Source organism: Actinia tenebrosa, unplaced genomic scaffold (assembly GCF_029948245.1).
Source record: "Actinia tenebrosa isolate PJP-AT-01 unplaced genomic scaffold, QUT_ActTen_1.0 PGA_scaffold0__85_contigs__length_37466705, whole genome shotgun sequence".
Classification (NCBI taxonomy): Eukaryota; Metazoa; Cnidaria; class Anthozoa; order Actiniaria; family Actiniidae; genus Actinia; species Actinia tenebrosa.
Window position 1 is genome coordinate 14195505 of NW_028292569.1, and position 18544 is coordinate 14214048.

At 40.3% G+C, this 18544-nt stretch overlaps 4 protein-coding genes across 5 annotated transcripts; 2 read left to right on the top strand and 2 right to left on the bottom strand.

The window, feature by feature from the left end:
- Positions 1 to 424: 424 nt before the first annotated feature.
- On the bottom strand, positions 425 to 2135 carry LOC148913552 (uncharacterized). 2 transcript variants are annotated; one of them, XM_089026030.1, is made up of 5 exons: positions 1738 to 1862; positions 1532 to 1649; positions 1369 to 1457; positions 1104 to 1294; positions 425 to 751 (listed from the first exon to the last, which is right to left on the bottom strand). In XM_089026030.1, exons 2-5 carry the CDS (start codon positions 1570 to 1572, stop codon positions 521 to 523), a joined length of 552 nt encoding a protein of 183 aa, XP_088882156.1. In that variant the 5' UTR covers positions 1573 to 1649; positions 1738 to 1862; the 3' UTR covers positions 425 to 520. The 2 variants fall into 2 exon arrangements, with proteins under 2 accessions (XP_088882156.1, XP_088882155.1); XM_089026029.1 differs by lacking the exon at positions 425 to 751 and having other exon boundaries at positions 1142 to 1294; positions 1738 to 2135.
- A 5894-nt stretch (positions 2136 to 8029) lies between these two features.
- LOC116294272 (uncharacterized) lies at positions 8030 to 10645 on the bottom strand. Its single transcript, XM_089033990.1, has 6 exons — positions 10313 to 10645; positions 9812 to 9929; positions 9621 to 9737; positions 9356 to 9546; positions 8893 to 9232; positions 8030 to 8070 (listed from the first exon to the last, which is right to left on the bottom strand). Exons 1-6 carry the CDS (start codon positions 10643 to 10645, stop codon positions 8030 to 8032), a joined length of 1140 nt encoding a protein of 379 aa, XP_088890116.1.
- Positions 10646 to 15999: 5354 nt separating this feature from the next.
- On the top strand, positions 16000 to 17559 carry LOC148913553 (uncharacterized). The gene has a single exon (XM_089034043.1). It carries the CDS (start codon positions 16000 to 16002, stop codon positions 17557 to 17559), a length of 1560 nt encoding a protein of 519 aa, XP_088890169.1.
- LOC148913554 (uncharacterized) lies at positions 17510 to 18524 on the top strand. Its single transcript, XM_089032215.1, has one exon. It carries the CDS (start codon positions 17580 to 17582, stop codon positions 18504 to 18506), a length of 927 nt encoding a protein of 308 aa, XP_088888341.1. The 5' UTR covers positions 17510 to 17579; the 3' UTR covers positions 18507 to 18524.
- Positions 18525 to 18544: the final 20 nt, after the last annotated feature.

The window sequence follows — 18544 nt, forward strand, 5'->3', positions numbered from 1 at the left end:
GCATGTATATAGTCATATCACGTGATCATCGTATGTACATAGTCATTATATCACGTGATCATCGCATGTATATAGTCATATCACGTGATCATCTTATGTACATATTCATCATATCGCGTGATCATCGTGTGTATATAGTCATCATATCACGTGATCATCGCATGTACATATTCATCATATCACGTGATCATCGCATGTATATAGTCATCATATCACGTGATCATCTTATGTACATATTCATCATATCACGTGATCATCTTATGTACATATTCATCATATCGCGTGATCATCGTGTGTATATAGCCATGACGTCAGGCACGGACGTTGCATCTGTTAAAATAAAAAAAAGTGCTTTAGTTGTTAATAGACGAATGAATGAGGCTCTTTTTTACTGTTGAGTACTCTCACCTTCGTTTGACCACTGTACGCGGCTGTTGGTTGTAGAATATAATACCGAGAAGTGCTGAAGATGGTTTTCCCAGGTGCAGGCTCCTGGGATCAGCTCCACAAGAACCATCCATCATGAGTCCGTTGGGCATCCAGAATATTTGCTGTTTATGAAAAAGGTTCGCCTGAAACCATCCCTGATTTGACCAGCGATGGAGAAGTAGTTGACAGGCTGGGAATGTATGTCTGTCCAGGGACTTGTTAGAAGACGATCACGAGAAAACCAGTTGGTCTTGGTAGATCCTTTGGCGTTGAATACCAAACGAACAACCTCTGTCTTGTCCTTGTACAACGACAATCGAACCTACAACAAATTGAATTCCCAGTAGCTAGGGACTATAAGCAAACTTGCCAGCTCTTTGGCCACGTGACTTTCGTTTCCGCTCTCTTTGGTCACGTGACGTTTTCCCCGCCCTTTTTCAACAGTTGCTAACAAATAGTATACACCTAAATCCAAAATGGCGCACGGCCGGTTGAAAACGCGGCATCCAGGGCCAAATTTACAAATTTACAGTATTTTCTGATAAATTATGCTGCATAATTTTCTCTATCCTGAATGTAAGAAGAAAAGGAAGACAGAACAAGTGAACAAGTGTATACTTTGCATTGACACCATATTATTTCTTTTGGAATTCGGTGTATAGATACAACAGTACCTGTGTTGGATTGAATGCCTGCCAGTGCTCTACGATTCTGTTCTTGTAGTGCTGTCTGGACGAGCTGTTTATGGGTAAAGCTGACGACGAGGATTCTAGAAGAGAGTTTGACAGCCATAATACTGAAGGACCTTGTTGTTGTAGTGGTACACCACTTACGGCCTTGAAGACCATCGTCCAGCCTGAATCATCTAACATGGTCAAAGAAAGAAAGTCAGCAACATGCTGATCTCTATAGTTTGTAATATTTAAGGGTTCACTTTACCTTCTCCGTTGCCATGGTCACAGTAATGATTTCGTAGATACCGCTGTTTGTGTAGCCAGCAGCAAATCGTTGTGCGCAGCTGCGAAAATCTGATGAACACGAATGATAAAAGTCAATATACTTACTGTTACATTCATTTTTTCTGTTTCGTTGCTATGGTTACCTGGTATCTGACAGTCTTGTCCCAGTGTGCCTGCAGGACATTCACATTTGTAGGTGTGGTTTGTATAGAATGGAACACACTTTCCTCGATGCTTGCACGGTTTTCTCTCGCATGGACTCTAACAGTTTAAGATATATTTTACATATGAGTTCACCCGTGCACAGGGAATTTAGATAAACATTTAGGACAGAGAGACAAAGACTCACCGCAATGCTGTAATGATCAATCCCTTTGCTTGGTCTAAAATTCGACTGGTTTTCATATTTGTCAGAAGCCAAGAGCTCACACACATATAAGCCTTGGTCATCACCAGTTGTGTTCACATTGACAGATAAACATCCGTGAGTTTGGACGCATCGAACTAGGCATTCATCAGAAGACACGACTCTTTCGTCCTTCAGTGTCGCTGCAACAAGCTTGTGGTCCTTGTGAGGAAAGAAGTTTCCAAACGAGAAAACACCTGAATTACTTGCACGAAAAACTTCTTGACACATAGCAAGGCGAAAGAAAATAATCACTATTGCAGTGTTTGAGAGTGCCATGACTCGTTTGAGTTCAGTATTTTTCCACCTCTTCTGTTTTAGTTTAATAAGAAAAACTCCTAACCATCAAAAGTTACCTCTTTTAATCCCTTCCACCACGAACCCTGATTAAATATAAGCGATGATTTGTCATAAACTTGGGGACAGCTGAACCCGAGAAACTAAGCGGAAAGACTAAAGTCAACCAATCAGAACGCGAGATTTATATCAATCAATCAATCTTAATTTAGTACCAAAATTGCAAAATTACATACATTAAACAACAGAAAATTGGTACAAACCAGCTGTAATGGAGACGAAACAGTTGGCAAATTATAAGATTACAGTAACATATGTTTTTGGTCAATAGAAGTATATAAAGAAAGAAAAAGGAGAGAGAGAGAGAGAGAGAAAAAAAGAAGAAAAGGAACAAAAAGTGAGCTAATATATGTGTCGAAGTATAATGTTTCTACTAACAATGGTGAAACATGAGATATAACGTAAACGAGATAGATATGATATACAGTCAATGTCATTAACGTTGTCCACCCAAAAAAGACATTTAGACATTTAGACATTTAGACATTTAGACATTTAGACATTTAGACATTTAGACATTTAGACATTTAGACATTTAGACATTTAGACATTTAGACATTTAGACATTTAGACATTTAGACATTTAGACATTTAGACATTTAGACATTTAGACATTTAGACATTTAGACATTTAGACATTAGACATTTAGACATTTAGACATTTAGACATTTAGACATTTAGACATTTAGACATTTAGACATTTAGACATTTAGACATTTAGACATTTAGACATTTAGACATTTAGACATTTAGACATTTAGACATTTAGACATTTAGACATTTAGACATTTAGACATTTAGACATTTAGACATTTAGACATTTAGCCATTTAGACATTTAGCCATTTACACATTTAGACTAAAAGAAATATCACGTGTTTCCTCGAATGTCTGGCATAAAACAAACGCTGAAATACCATTCTCCATCTTAAATCCTTACTAAATGGTCAGGGCAATCTGGATTTTCGATTCACGAGTTGAATTTTAAATAATTGATCGCTAGAATAGCCTTAATCATAGATATATTAACTAATTGATTGCAAGAATAGCATTAACGTACATTATTGTAAGTTCTCAGCAAACTGTTTTTGGATTCTTTTTTGAATGACAATTTGCTAAGTTTTTTCAAATTTTCATCTATTGAATTCCATGCCTTGGCTCCATTAAATCTAATGTTAAATTTACCATAGTTGGTTCTTACGCATGGGAGAGAGAATGACGACATTGACGCAAGCTATTGTATTATAATTATGTATCTGGGAGACTTTAACAAAGAATGAATCAATATATTAGGTAGATTCCCTGACGGATAGTCATACATAAAAACAGCGTTGTAAAGTATATAAGTTCCTTAGGTTTTAATAATTTTAACTTTATAAATAGAGGATTAGTATGGTCATCATAAGAAGACAAAGTTATTATTCGAATGGCTTTTTTCTGTAAGATAAATAAAGGTTTAGTTGTAGATGAGTGCGTGTCGCCCCAAGCTATTAGACCATAGGTACAGTTATTATGAATTTCTAATTATAGGTTCTAGACAACAGCTTTTGAAAATTTAATAATCCTTGTACAATTCGTGTTAGTACTACAGTTATTAAACCAGCTTCTTCAGTGCATAACTTAGGATCCTGGTTTGATACTAACTTTATTATGTCTTCTCAAATATCTTGTGGCACAGCTCAGTTTAAGCTTCAAAGAGTACAGAACGCTGCGGCAAGGTTTAAATTGACATCCACTACAATAGTAAATACGATCATATATCCCTGTTCTTCGAGATCTACGCTTTTGATCATTTTATGTAAAAAGTGCACTATAAGTGAATAAACTATTATTATTATTATTATTATTATCATTATTATCATTATTATTATTATTATTATTATTATTATTATTATTATTATTATAAGAAATGGATATATAAGAGAATAATAAAGATTTTTGAGTATTTCAGAATTTACAAAATGTCGGAGCTTGGATGGTGCTCCAATATTTAAATTACTCTTTTTAATTAAGTATATAATTTGAGCTTTGCAGTTTAGGTGACTACTATCAATAATCACACCAAGATACTTAGTATTTTGCTCTTGGCGAAGAGCTTGATCATTAATTAATCATGATATTAATTTGAGCGAGGCAATTTCTTTTGCGAAGGATGGAATATTACGATGGCACAGAGCCAATTATGGACAGATAGCAATTAGGAGGAAATTTTTTTCAATAACAAGCAAAGGCAAAAAGCGCCAAAAACTAGACTTTCGTATAAGATTTGATCCCAATTTTCGTTTTGGATTAAGACTCAAAACCTTTTTTAAACAATTAGAAACTGATGTACTATGATAGAAGTTGCGTTAGAATGTTGCTTTGTCAGGCTTTCTTATAGAAAATATATGGGAAATAAGCAAATGAAGGCATAAACCTCATTTTCGAATAAAATTTTTGCTTTGGGTTAACACTTTGATTCCACTTTCATCGGTCATCTCCCCTTCCAAACAAGTTAAACTTTCGGAATAACAAGATTTTAGCCTCGTACAACAGCCTTTCTTCAAGAAAATAGTTTTTAGCGCTTACCGCTTGAATACGAAAAGAATCCTATAGACTTTTATTAGCAAAAAGGTCATCTACAAAAGGGTGAAATTCAAGTAATCGAGAAGAGTTGTGAAAGTCATTCTTGCTCAAGTCGTACTTTTTCTGATTCAAGTTTTTGCTTAGAAAGTCTTTTCAATGTTGTCCAGCTCGTCGATTTTCGTCTTCAGATCGTCCAGAGTCTTCTTGACGATTAGGTTAAATTTCGTATCTAGGATCGTTCCGATTAAGTCTGTAAGTCTTTGTTCATCTATGGAGAAGCACTAAGTATATTCCGAGTAAACTTAAGTTATAGAATTAAAAGCCAATTACCAGAGAGAGCAGGAGTAAATTTATAAGAAGAGCGGCGAAGACCGCCATCTTCGTTGACCGTTGGATCGAGCATAGAAAGTTATTTTATGATTTAGTTATTTTATGATTTTAGTACACGTTTCTAAGGAAAACGTTTTTTGCGAGTATATAGCCATTTTTTGATTTTTTTACAATTTAAGTTGTTTCTGAAGAACATTATTTTCAAGTGTGATTGCGTGCGTGTCGAGGACTTCAGTATCATTAATGAACTGAACGAGTCGATCTGAGGCATCGATTTTCGATGAATTCAAACAGCATGGATAAAAATTTCTTCAAAATTTACTTCGATAAAGCTCCTTTCTAGTCCAAGACAGGAATAACGTTTGTTTTAATAAAAGACGACGTTTCGACGTTTACATTATCAAGTCAATAAGAATGAGAAATTACAAACTATATATAAATCATGAATCAATGAAAGCTAATTACAAAAAGAAGATATATGTACAAGAATAAAAGATAATAACAGTGATATAATTACACGAATAAAAGGGAAAGAAAAAAGGGTAAAAATGTCATTAAACAAAAAGTTTGCATATGCTGTCAACCTAAAAAGTTTTAAAACTAATTAAAAGCCTTAATAATTAAAGGTGTCTTTATTACACGTCTCGCAGAGAATGGTAAATTATTCCACAACACTGGGGCTGCAACCATGAAAGATCGATCACCCATGTTTTTCTTAGTGCGGAACTGCGGTCTAATAGAAAGGACACCATTGTCATTGCGTAAAGCATAGCGCGAAGATGGCAAGACTGAAACCAAATCCTTGAGATAATTAGGCGCTAAACCTTGAGTAACTTTAGTTAGTAGTTCATTAGTATGCGCATGCGCAATGGCAACAAATGGAGCCATATGTTGTCCCCTGACAAATCTCGTACCCAGAGCCTGCGTTTCTTCCGGCATGCGGCGAAGAACGAGTGCTCTGGCAGAACAATAAAATACTATTCCTTGAATCATCACCAGCTTTCATTTCCGCGAGTACACATCAGTTTTACTGCAAAATTGATGGACTTACTTTGAACAATATTCAATGTTCTATTCATCAGATTTATCGTGCGGTCATGGAATGTATCTAGCTATTGTAACTCTCATCAAACGAGATCACTGCGTAACGTAGTCATAATGTCACTCAATCATCGCATGCATCTACAGTTTTCAAATCACAAAGTTTTTTACATAACAGATCTAGTGAGTGGAATGTATCTATGGCGTTCCATCCCCGCCAAAATTGATGGTTTGTATTTGAAGTTCATCACATGAATTTTGCATTCGAGTAAATTTTTTTATGTTATCATCTTGCATTTCATATGCTTCATCAAGGATTCAACATACGTGTTTTATATTTGTCGTTCATGTTTTATATTCTTGATTGTCGCTGATTCATTCTAAACTCCACGCCACGTATTTGTCCTTTGAGTTTCACATTACAAACTCGACGACTTTTATTTTCAACTCAACTTCACGCTCCGGTGAACTCGGTTGACCTTGGTAGCCGCTGACCTAAAACAACGCAGTCGTAGGTATGAAAAGAAAAGAAAATGGCGGCAGAGTTTGCCCTCTGTTGTTGAAGAGACAATTCGGCAGCTTGATACAAACCGCCAACAGGAGGATGACTGTAGTAGCTTATTGCTTCGTTTAGAGTATCCTAAACCGTATCTAAACCGCATGTGGAAATGTTCATGTCTTTAATTTGTTCCGTATAAATAAGTACTATGATTACACTGGGACTATCTAGCATTCACTGCGGCCGTCAGCTTCTTGCTTTAGGCCCAGACAACGTTTATTGGAATAGGTGTATAAACGCAATAAAATTTAAAAACTAATCTTTCTACGTGGAATATACAATTCTTAGATTTTTTTATCCTGATATCCTAATGCCAAAATGAGACATTCTCCTTTCGATGGTTATGGACACTCCTAGCAGAAGACTTTATTTGCGGCACAGAAAACCCACTTTCTACAAGGTGAGAGACGTTGATCTTCAGAAACCTTGAAAGAAGGGCGACCTGGGTGGCCAGTTAACACTTTTTCTGCCCTAGATTCATGAGATATAAACTATTGTTTTTCGTTCCTTAAGCATTTTATCGCTAATCCAATGCCAGCCACGATTGAGGCCGGTAGTTAACCTTTATTAATAATTGTACGGTTTAGGATACTCTAAACGAAGCAATAAGCTACTACAGTCATCCTCCTGTTGGCGGTTTGTATCAAGCTGCCGAATTGTCTCTTCAACAACAGAGGGCAAACTCTGCCGCCATTTTCTTTTCTTTTCATACCTACGACTGCGTTGTTTTAGGTCAGCGGCTACCAAGGTCAACCGAGTTCACCGGAGCGTGAAGTTGAGTTGAAAATGAAAGTTATCAAGTTTGTAATGTGAAACTCAAAGGACAAATACGTGGCGTGGAGTTTAGAATGAATCAGCGACAATCAAGAATATAAAACATGAACGACAAATATAAAACACGTATGTTGAATCCTTGATGAAGCATATGAAATGCAAGATGATAACATAAAAAAATTTACTCGAATGCAAAATTCATGTGATGAACTTCAAATACAAACCATCAATTTTGGCGGGGATGGAACGCCATATGTATCTAGCTATTGTAACTCATCAAACGAGATCACTGCGTAACGTAGTCATAATGTCACGCAATCATTGCATGTATCTACAGTTTTCATATCACAAAGTTTTACATAACAGATCTAGTGAGTGGAATGTATCTAACTATTGTAACTCATCAAACGATATCACTGCGTAACGTAGTCATAATGTCACGCAATCGTCGCATGCATCTACAGTTTTCATATCACGAAGTTTTACATAACAGATCTAGTGAGTGAATCCATGCTTTTTGTTCTTGATGTAGTCATTATGTCACTTGATCATTGTACCTACTTAACCATCATACAGCGTGATCGTTGTATTTACTATCATATTACGTGATCATCGTATGCATATCGCCATCGTATCGGCTACGCCCACATCTGCGCAAAGAAAAAACACAAATTTAAAACATTACTCGTAGTACAAGATATTGTTATAGTGCTGTAGGTCGAATTATAAAGTCGAGCAGTGAACTGACTTGCTTTTCTATCTTGCTTAATATTCTTATTATAGAGCCTTTGCACTATCACGTGATAGCAGCCATGACAGGACACAACAATAGAGTCTTTTTCTCCTAGAAAAATGAACTATTTTTCATGTAAATCAGATTCAATTGTTCCTGCCTCCTGTCATGGCTGCCATCACGTGATGGTGCAAAGCCTCTACTACCGAAAGCTAGCTAGTGTTTGTACCATACGTGAAGTATCATACGAATATGCCTTGCAACTGATCAAGCCTGAATTTTAAAATATCGAGGTAGCCTAATATTTTTATCTATTTTGTTTATCAGCTTCATCTTTTATATACCGCTCCGATTCTCTTCTGTGCTTCCAGGGTTTTTCTCCGAGGATTCTCCGGTTTTCCTCTCCCTGCAAATTGGGCTCCCTGTGGCAAAAATCAACTTCTAAATTCCAATTGGAATTTCAATAGATGAATAGCCACTCTGTTCAAATGCCACAAATCAATCGTTTTTATTTTATTCTATTTTATAATATCACGCAACGTACTAACCTCGCATGCAGACGTCCGCAGGGTTCGTCACGCAACGTGATAATTAACCTCGCATGCAGACGTCCGCAGGGTTCGTCACGCAACGTAATAACCTCGCATGCAGACGTCCGTAGGGTCTGTCACGCAACGTTTCCCTTCTTGTGGGAACGGAAAGGAAATGTTGCGTGACACACGGCCAATGCTGCACTAACCTGACTTAGAAAATATCACGCGTTGGCTTCCTGAAGGGTATAATATCGAAAACAGGGGCTGTTTGTTTTCGTAGGGACAAGGGCCAGGGATCAGCTCTATAAGACCCATCCAGCCCACATCATTACAATCATCGTATAAACTGTTAATGTAAAACGATCGCCTCACAACAACTCCTATTTCACCAGTTATGGAAAAGTGGTTGACAGGCTGGGAATGTATGTCTGTCCAAGGACTTGTTAGAAGACGATCACGAGAAAACCAGTTGGTCTTTGTAGATCCTTTGGCGTTGAATACCAAACGAACAACCTCTGTCTTGTTCTTGTACAACGACAATCGAACCTACAACAAATTAAATTCTCAGTAGCTAGGGACTATAAACAAACTTGCCAGCTCTTTGGCCACGTGAAGTCTTCCCCGCCCTTTTTCAACAGTTGCTAACGAACAGTATAAATACTACAGTACCTGTGTTGGATTGAATGCCTGCCAGTGTTCTACGATTCTGTTTTTGTAGTGCTGTCTGGACGAGCTGTTTATGGGTAAAGCTGCTGACCAGGATTCTAGAAGAGAGTTTGACAGCCATAATACTGAAGGACCTTGTTGTTGTAGTGGTACACCACTTACGGCCTTGAAGACCATCGTCCAGCCTGAATCATCTAATATGGTCAAAGAAACAAGATCAGCAAAATGCTGATCTCTATAGTTTGTAATATTTAAGGGTTCACTTTACCTTCTCCGTTGCCATGGTCACAGTAAACGTCGATCTTGTTTTTGTCTGGAGTAATGATTTCGTAGATACCGCTGTTGGTGTAGCCAGCAGCAAATCGTTGTGCGCAGCTGCTGAAATCTGATGAACACGAATTATAAAAGTCAATATACTTACTGTTACATTCATTTTTTCTGTTTCGTTGCTATGGTTACCTGGTATCTGACAGTCTTGTCCCAGTGTGCCTGCAGGACATTCACATTTGTAGGTGTGGTTTGTATAGAATGGAACACACTTTCCTCGATGCTTGCATGGTTTTCTCTCGCATGGATTCTAACGGTTGAAAAGGTTGAAATAGCGTGAGCATGACTACGGGATGTTCTTGATAAATCGGTTTTCCAGCCACAAGTGTTCAATCTAGTGTCTCAACAAGTCCAATTTGATTCAAAAATAAGTTGAAAAACTAATTAGTATTCAGTTGCCTTGGCTCACGCCAAATATTAATCTAATTTGTTAGGTATATTTCAATTTTCATTCAGAGTGAAGACTGTTATCTATTATTCCATTTTATACTGACGATAGCAGATGGACTGCCGGAAGTATGTGTGTCGTTAACTATAAAAAGTTTCATGCTTTTTTATTAAAATAAGCTCTAAATGTTTCCAATATAATTGCCAAAACAAAATACAACGCGAAACAAAGAGACAAAGACTCACCGAAATGCTGTAGTGATCAATCCCTTTGCTTGGTCTGAAATTCGACTGGTTTTCATATTTGTCAGAAGCCAAGAGCTCACACACATACAAGCCTTGGTCATCACCAGTTGTGTTCACATTGACAGATAAACATCCGTGAGTTTGAACGCATCGAACTAGACATTCATCGGAAGACTCGACTCTTTCGTCCTTCAGTGTCGCTGCAACAAGCTTGTGGTTTTTGTGAGGAAAGAAGTTTCCAAACGAGAAAACACCTGAATTACTTGGACGAAAAGCTTCTTCAGACGCGACAAACTGAACAAAAATGAGCGCTATTGCAGAGATTATCGCCATATCGGCAGAATATGAAGAACTAAAGAAACGATCTTAGTGCGGTTAGATTTAAGCTTAGTGCTAACACTGCTCTTAACACTAAGATGACGAATAAATAATAAAGTTTATTGCACTTGTTATGATTTTTTCTTTATCCACCATGGAGAACCACAAGTAGTCCAAGCATCAAGAACTATTTTTAAACACTTACAATCTCAAAGAAAGCCGAAGATGGAAGAGTTTTCTGGCATCAGTGTATTATTTAACAAATATTGAATTACTATTCGATTGCCCCAACGTATTGTTTTCCCTCTGCACTATATCATTGATTGCTGATAGCTACCGCTATTTCAGCAAATATTATTTCTATTGCCGGCAGCGTACTCAAATCAACATTATTAAGATTGATCATGGATTGACGAAAAAAGTAAACTTTCTAATTAACTTTTGGTGCAAACTATTAACCAAACTTCACTGGAGATTTTTTTTATCTTCGGAAAGACTTAAATTTATATTTCTTTTATTTATATTTCTACTTTGAGATAATAATTAAATATTCTTTGTCATCGGAAAGCTTTACTTTCATTGAAGTCTGACTCAGAAGATGATGAAAGTTGTTGTTGTTTATACTCAGGCGCTTGCAACTGTAGATCTTAGCATCACAAAGAGTACTTCAGCACACCTCTAGTGTTCAACCTGTTCGAGATAAGAGGGATTGATGATGAAGCTATTGAGATAGTACAGCTACTAGTTTTTGTTTGTTGTTTTATCCTTCAAAACACCATAACACGTTTCTTCTAAGAGAGATGTACTAAATTCGAAGATCGTTGTCGGGTTCGGAATAGGTTTAATTGGAGCTAAGCTTTTAGGCTCTCATTTTGTATTGGGTAACCTGCTTTGTAAGGGAAGCTATTTCCTGTTTCAGGTTTTCCCATAGCTTTTTCTCTCTCTTATGATGCTGTGCAAAACCATTGAAGTAAAGTATTCAGAGTAAACATTAATTGAGGCTAATATTTATTTATACATATTGACGTTTTGCAGCTGTCGAACACTGATAGATTGAAGTCACCAAACCCAGTAGCATTTAGTCATCCTTTAAACATGTTTCTGTATAAAAAAAAAAACTCTCCAAACGCTCAAGAATATCGACTACCCCTCAGTCTTAGCTTTGATGATCAACCTTTGAGCCCAACTGACACCAGGGGAAAACGTTTGTACATGCGTGCATTTCAGCACGTTTTCTAAGAATTTTAAAGAGTTTGAGTGAGAAAATAAATGTTTGTTTTCTCCAAGTATACAAAAAAGTTCGAGAGTATGCTTTTGTCAGACCAAGATACTGCATTACATACACAATATGAAAGAATTAGTCTTAAGTTTCAAGCATGGACTAAGTTTTGGCATTTTGTGAAGTCCAATTTATCAGGCACGTTTGAAAGTCAAATTTACATGTTTTGAGTAATTTGCATGCGGATTCAGAGCATGCGCAGACGTTTTTCACTCGTGTCAGCCCAACTAGCCTCCGCAGGCTAATCGCTAAGGTTTTCGTTAATTGATTTGGTTTTTGTTGCTGTTCGAGAGGGATGGATACTAGTCCCGCTCGATCAACTCTCAGCCAACACAGGAAACCCAGTATAGGAAAAGAGCAAAGAGACTACGACGGGGGAGGCAAGAACCCAACAAAATTTTTTGAACTAGCTTGGTGTATCTTAAACGCCACCGGAATTTATTTAAAACTGGGCCGACGTTGTGACCCGGTGTTTATTTGAACCCTGGGTTTATTCAGGACCCAGTGTTTGTTTATGAAGCCTTTTTAGGGCTTTTCTGAGCCTTTATTGCTTGAACATTTTATTTAACAACGAATTATAATATCATAGTTTAAACAACGGTACATATATAAATGCAAAATTGGATGTAGATGTTTACGTCGATGTAGCTTATTTGTAGTTATTATATAGTTGGGATCAGTACGCGCGCGCTGATTGGTCGAAAACTGTGCTTTATTAGTGAACGGAGCACAGTGCTGACGCCATCTGCGCGCGCGAAGTGCTGCTAGATCCTGCGTCCATTTTTCTTTTTGCATAAATAAATTCAATACCAACAAAGAATTAGTAACTATATAATAAAACGAATAAACCAGCTTTTTCCGTGCTCCGTTCAGTAATAAAGCACTTAGGAAGCGCCATAAGCACTCAAGAAGTTCGAGAAGCACTCGCCCTTGGCTCGTGTTTATCCTTACACTTCCTTCGTGCTTACGTCACTTCCTGCGTGCTTTATTACTGAACGGAGCACGGAAAAAGCTGTTTTATTTGTTAACTATTGACCTATTGATGGTGATTTCCAATAAACGCCGTGACCTCAAAATAAACGCAACCAAAGTGTTTTTTTTAAAAACTGGACCTTGTTAACCCGGCGTTTATCCAGGACCCGGTGTTTAATCAAGTAATGTTATCATATCGTGATTGAAATCTAGTTTTATACTATACGTGATCTATTTCTTTTTAGCAAATGCCTTATGCATACATTGCTTATATTGATGATAAACGAGGTTGATATATGTGAATGAAATATTTGCTTTCTATTTCTACTTCCGGTCACGTGATCCACGTGCAAGTGGGTATAATTATTGCCAAGTAAAAACTTGTATCATGTGATCATAATATATCGTAGACATCCTATCACATGAACAAAGACATCCTATCACTTGATCATTCTATGTATATAGTCATCATATCACGTGATCATCGTATATGTATATAGTTATCCTATCAGGTGATCATCGTATGTACGTAGTCGTATCACGTGATCATCGTATGTATATAGTCATCATATCACGTGATCATCGTATGTATATAGTCATCATATCACGTGATCATCGTATGTATATAGTCGTATCACGTGATCATCGTATGTATATAGTCGTCATATCACGTGATCATCGTATGTAAATAGTCGTATCACGTGATCATCGTATGTATATAGTCATCATATCACGTGATTATCGTATATACATAGCATCATATAATGTGATCATCGTATATGTATATAGCCAACATATCACGTGATCATATGTACGTAGTCATATCACGTGATCATCGCATGTACATAGTCATCATATCACGTGATCATCGTATGTACATAGTCATCATATCGAGTGATCATCGTATGTACATAGTCATCATATCACGTGATCATCTTATGTACATATTCATCATATCACGTGATCATCGTATGTACATAGTCATCATATCACGTGATCATCGCATGTACATAGTCATCATATCACGTGATCATCGTATGTACATAGTCATCATATCGAGTGATCATCGTATGTACATAGTCATCATATCACGTGATCATCGCATGTACATAGTCATCATATCACGTGATCATCGCATGTACATAGTCATCATATCACGTGATCATCGTATGTACATAGTCATCATATCACGTGATCATCGTATGTATAATGAGCATGAATGAAATTCAGGCAAGTTAAAACCGAGTCGTAGCAGCCAGCGGCTACCCATCACAATAATATGCGGTGGGGGTGGGGAGTGGGGCGCGTTTTTGCTAAGGACTTAGTGGCAGCTTTGCCAGCAGTCTTGGTAGCTTTGGCTGTGAGCGTGCAGCAAAAAAATTTTATTTATCATCACTTTTTGCCTGTTTTGGGGTGTTTACACCGTCATACAACATGAATAACGAGGCTGCATCATCGGGAGAGTCTACTAGCTCTTCGCCGAGTGTGGTGACGGTCTCCCAGGTACCTGTAGAGCTTTCTTCACAGATTGTTGAAGCCATCCAGCGAGCAGTCGACCGTTCAATGGCCAGCAGAGCAACGAGTCAGGCGAATAATAATGTTGGGTTGCCTGCCCTCTTCCCTTGCCCAAAGGACCAGCCAATTATTGCAGACAGGAGCGGGGATTCTACTAGCCCGGAACTCTTGGAGGTAGGTCCTCAATGGTTGCCCCGTCTTTTTTGAACACTTTCTCTTTTCCTGCCGCCTCGAGTACATCAACTTTAACTTCAACTACCAGTAGTCTCGGTGCAACGAGTTCAGTCCCCGCTTCCACGGGTTCCCAGAGCCCACTGCCTGTTATTTTGCACCAACCGTTTGTTGTGGGTCCGGGATATTCCCCAATACCTTCAAAACTGGTGGCTCAGATCGTCACAGGGAGGTTTATTGATTTGAACGACCTCGTACCAGCTAATTTGGTCCCTAGCTCGGATTCTGACGAGCCCCAGCTCATGCTAGATGGTAGGCTAGTACTCACTAGCCAGCCTAAAAAGCCAAAGCGTCGGTTTGACGACATTGTTAGTTGGTCAGAAGCTTTTTCTGTCTACACACTCGTGGTCACAGCCTTTAACCCGCTTCGCTGGAGGGATTTGCTTCAGTACAAGTTGTTGATCCTTCGCACCTACCGTTTGTTCAATGGACGAGCTTGGATGGGCTACGATCAGGCTTTCCGCGAATATGCAGCCGCGTTACAACTAACTGATTGGTCTCAGCTAAACGTGCAACTTTATAATTTTCACACGGCTGGCTCTACTGCAAGGCCCTCATCTACAACGGTATGCTTGTCGTGGAACCGTGGTCGCTGCACCTCCCCTTATTCTCCCTGTCGGTACGCTCACTGTTGTGCTAAGTGCTCGGGCTCGCACCGGGAGCCACAGTGCCCTGAGTCGCAATCCTCGTCGCTTAAGCTGAGGGAACGTTCCGCGTCGCCTGTGCTGTCTCGTGCGAGAGAGCGTAGACGTTGACTCTACTGTTGTGCCGTCGAAGTGGGAGCGAAGCTGCCTCCCCTTCGTATATTGTCGTTACCGTTTTCCGCGAGTCTCGCCACTCGCTGTCGTTATATCGTTCCCGCTGTTGCTGCTTTCCGTTCTTAGCTCGATTGGAGGTTACCCCCCGGCGTCGTCTGTCCCACTTCAAGACAGAGTTAACCCGTTATACCTACGGTTTTCGCAGCGTAACGAAACACGTAACGAAAAACAGTTTGACGCTGCAATTAACTGCTGCCATACCACCCCTCGTTTGTTTATTTGGGTTGGTACTGTTGGGCTGGCCGATTAAAGTTCTCCTATTATTATTTAGCTATATATTGATTTATCTATTTACCAGTAGTTAGCCAGGTTAGACCCCTTCAATAAGCTGATATCAATGTCGAGGGTTCTGGTATTACAGTTGACTGTGTTGTGTGCTGCGTCCATTGAATTGAGCCGCCTCCCCAACCCCCCCTCCCCCCCTCGTGGTCCGTTTGTTATAGCTGTTCGAGTATTGCCCCGCTTCCAGCTTACCCCTAATTACTTTCGTTTCAGCCGCCTTCGCGCTCCCTCCAGTTTCCAGTGTCACCCCGCTCAGGGTTGAAAGGTTCGCTATGGAATTAAGACACCACCCTGACCAAGACCGAGTTTCTTATATTCTAAACGGTATTCAGGAGGGGTTTCGCCTAGGCTTCAGCAATGTGCCACAGCTGCGATCTGCAAGGCGAAATAAAAAATCAGCCGAGGAGCACCCAGTCGTAATCGACGAGTACTTGGCCAACGAAGTGGCATTAGGCAGGGTGTCGGGCCCTTTTTCCCACTCCCCCCTACCAGATTTGCACATCAGTAGTTTCGGGGTCATCCCCAAGAGCGGGCAGCCAGGTAAATGGCGTTTGATCGTGGACTTATCGTCACCCGAGGGCGCCAGCGTTAACGATGGCATTAATGCGGACCAATTCTCATTGCAATATATCAAAGTGGACGACATTATCAGAATGGTTAGTAGATTGGGCGTGGGGGCGATGATGGCTAAGTTTGACGTGCAGTCGGCTTACCGTAACGTTGCGGTTCACCCATCGGACCGTTATCTTCTCGGCATGAAGTGGCGCGACATGTTTTACGTCGATTTAGCTCTCCCGTTTGGGCTACGCTCTGCCCCTTGTATCTTTGATTCAATTGCGGCGGTGGTGGAATGGATCTTGACCAACAACTATCAGGTGTCAGATTTGCTTCATTACCTGGATGACTTCATTACCGCGGGTCCTCCAGGTTCCGGGGTTTGCGGCCGCAATCTCGGCACGGCTATCAGTGTCTGCGCAAGTCTTGGAATCCCTCTTCACCCTGAAAAATGTGAAGGCCCGACGACGACCCTAGTTGTCCTGGGCATCGAACTGGACTCCATTAGGCAAATTGCGCGTCTCCCAGAACATAAATTGGGCAACGTGCGTGCATTAGTTAACTCTTGGGCAAACCGCCAATGGTGTCGTAAGACCGAACTCGAATCTCTTATTGGCCTCCTCCACCATGCAGCTAAGGTGGTTTGGCCAGGGAGAACGTTTATCAGGCGCATGATAAATCTGCTTTGCTGCTTCAGGAATGCTAACCACCCGATTCGTTTAAACGCCGAGTTTCATCTGGATCTCCAGTGGTGGCGTCAGTTCCTGGAAACGTGGAACGGTGTTGGCTTTTGGCTGCATCCTGGTATGACGACACCGGCGCAAATCGAAGTTACGTCCGACGCCGCTGGCTCACTGGGATACGGCGCCTTTTTCAAGGAAGAGTGGTTCAATGGCATTTGGTTTGCCACCCAGAAGCCCCTCTCAATTGCATACAAAGAGCTTTTCCCCATTGCTGTTGCGGCACACGTTTGGGGAAGACATTGGCGGCTGCTTCATGTCAGGTTCAGGTCTGACAATGAGGCGGTGGTGTCTATCCTTAATTCGAGAACGTCTAAAGTCCCGTGCATAATGCATCTACTTCGTAGTCTTCTGCTAGCAGCAGTGCAGTTCAGCTTTACCTTCTCTGCGGTTCATGTCCCCGGTGTACAGAACCCAATTGCTGACGCACTTTCCCGCTTCCGTTGGCAGGACTTTTGGCAGTTAGCCCCATGGGCCAGACCCGTGCCCACTCAGATCCCGGGTCACGTGTTGGAGGACCTCACATCTCAGCTCTAGAAGCCCGTTGCCGAGAGCTGATGAAAGAGGGATTAGCTCCGAGCACCCGAAGATCCTACGCAAGCGCCCAGAACAGATTTACAGCCTTTTGCTTGCAGTTTGGAAAAGCCCACGCGGACGGCTCTGTCTGTCCAGCAGATGAATGGACTTTGTGCCTGTTCGCGTCATTCTTGTCTCAGTCCTTAAACCATGCGTCGATTAAGGCCTACCTTTCGGCAGTCCGTGCGCTTCACGTAGAGCAAGGCTTTCCTGACCCCTTGCTTGACCGGCCAAGACTACAGAGAGTGATAAGAGGCATTAAACGCGTCCAGGGGACCAAATCCACGGATCGTTTACCCATCACTGATGACATTATGTGGTCGATTCATGGACATTTGGACATGTCCCAGGTGAATCACTTAATGTTTTGGGCAGCCTGTTGCCTAGCTTACTTTGGTTTCATGCGTTCTGCGGAGTTTACTGTACCTAAATTAAGCAGTTATTCTTCAGCTATTCACTTGAGCGTGCAAGATATAGCAGTAGACTCTATAGACGCGCCGTCGTGTCTTTGTATGCATATTAAAGCGTCTAAGACTGACCCATTCCGAAAGGGTTGTCGAGTTTACGTGGGTAGGGCCACCCCTCCTTTGTGCGCAGTCCATTCTCTATTAGCGTATCTGAAGATCAGAGGAGATTCCCCAGGGCCATTGTTTTTGTTGCAATCTGGTCAATCGTTGACACGCCCTCTTCTTACCAACTGGCTTAGAAAACTCTTGTTGTTGGCGAATATTCCAGGGAACTATTCCAGCCATAGCTTTAGAATAGGCGCGGCTACGGTAGCAGCCCGAAACGGAGTTCCCGATCACCTGATACAGTCGATGGGCCGGTGGTCCAGCAACGCCTACCAGCGATATATCAGATCCCCAGTGGAGGTATTGGCTTCAGCCTCGGCACGTTTATCGAAATAAAGTACTGTCTTTGTCGTCGGATAGTGCCTTTCTTATTC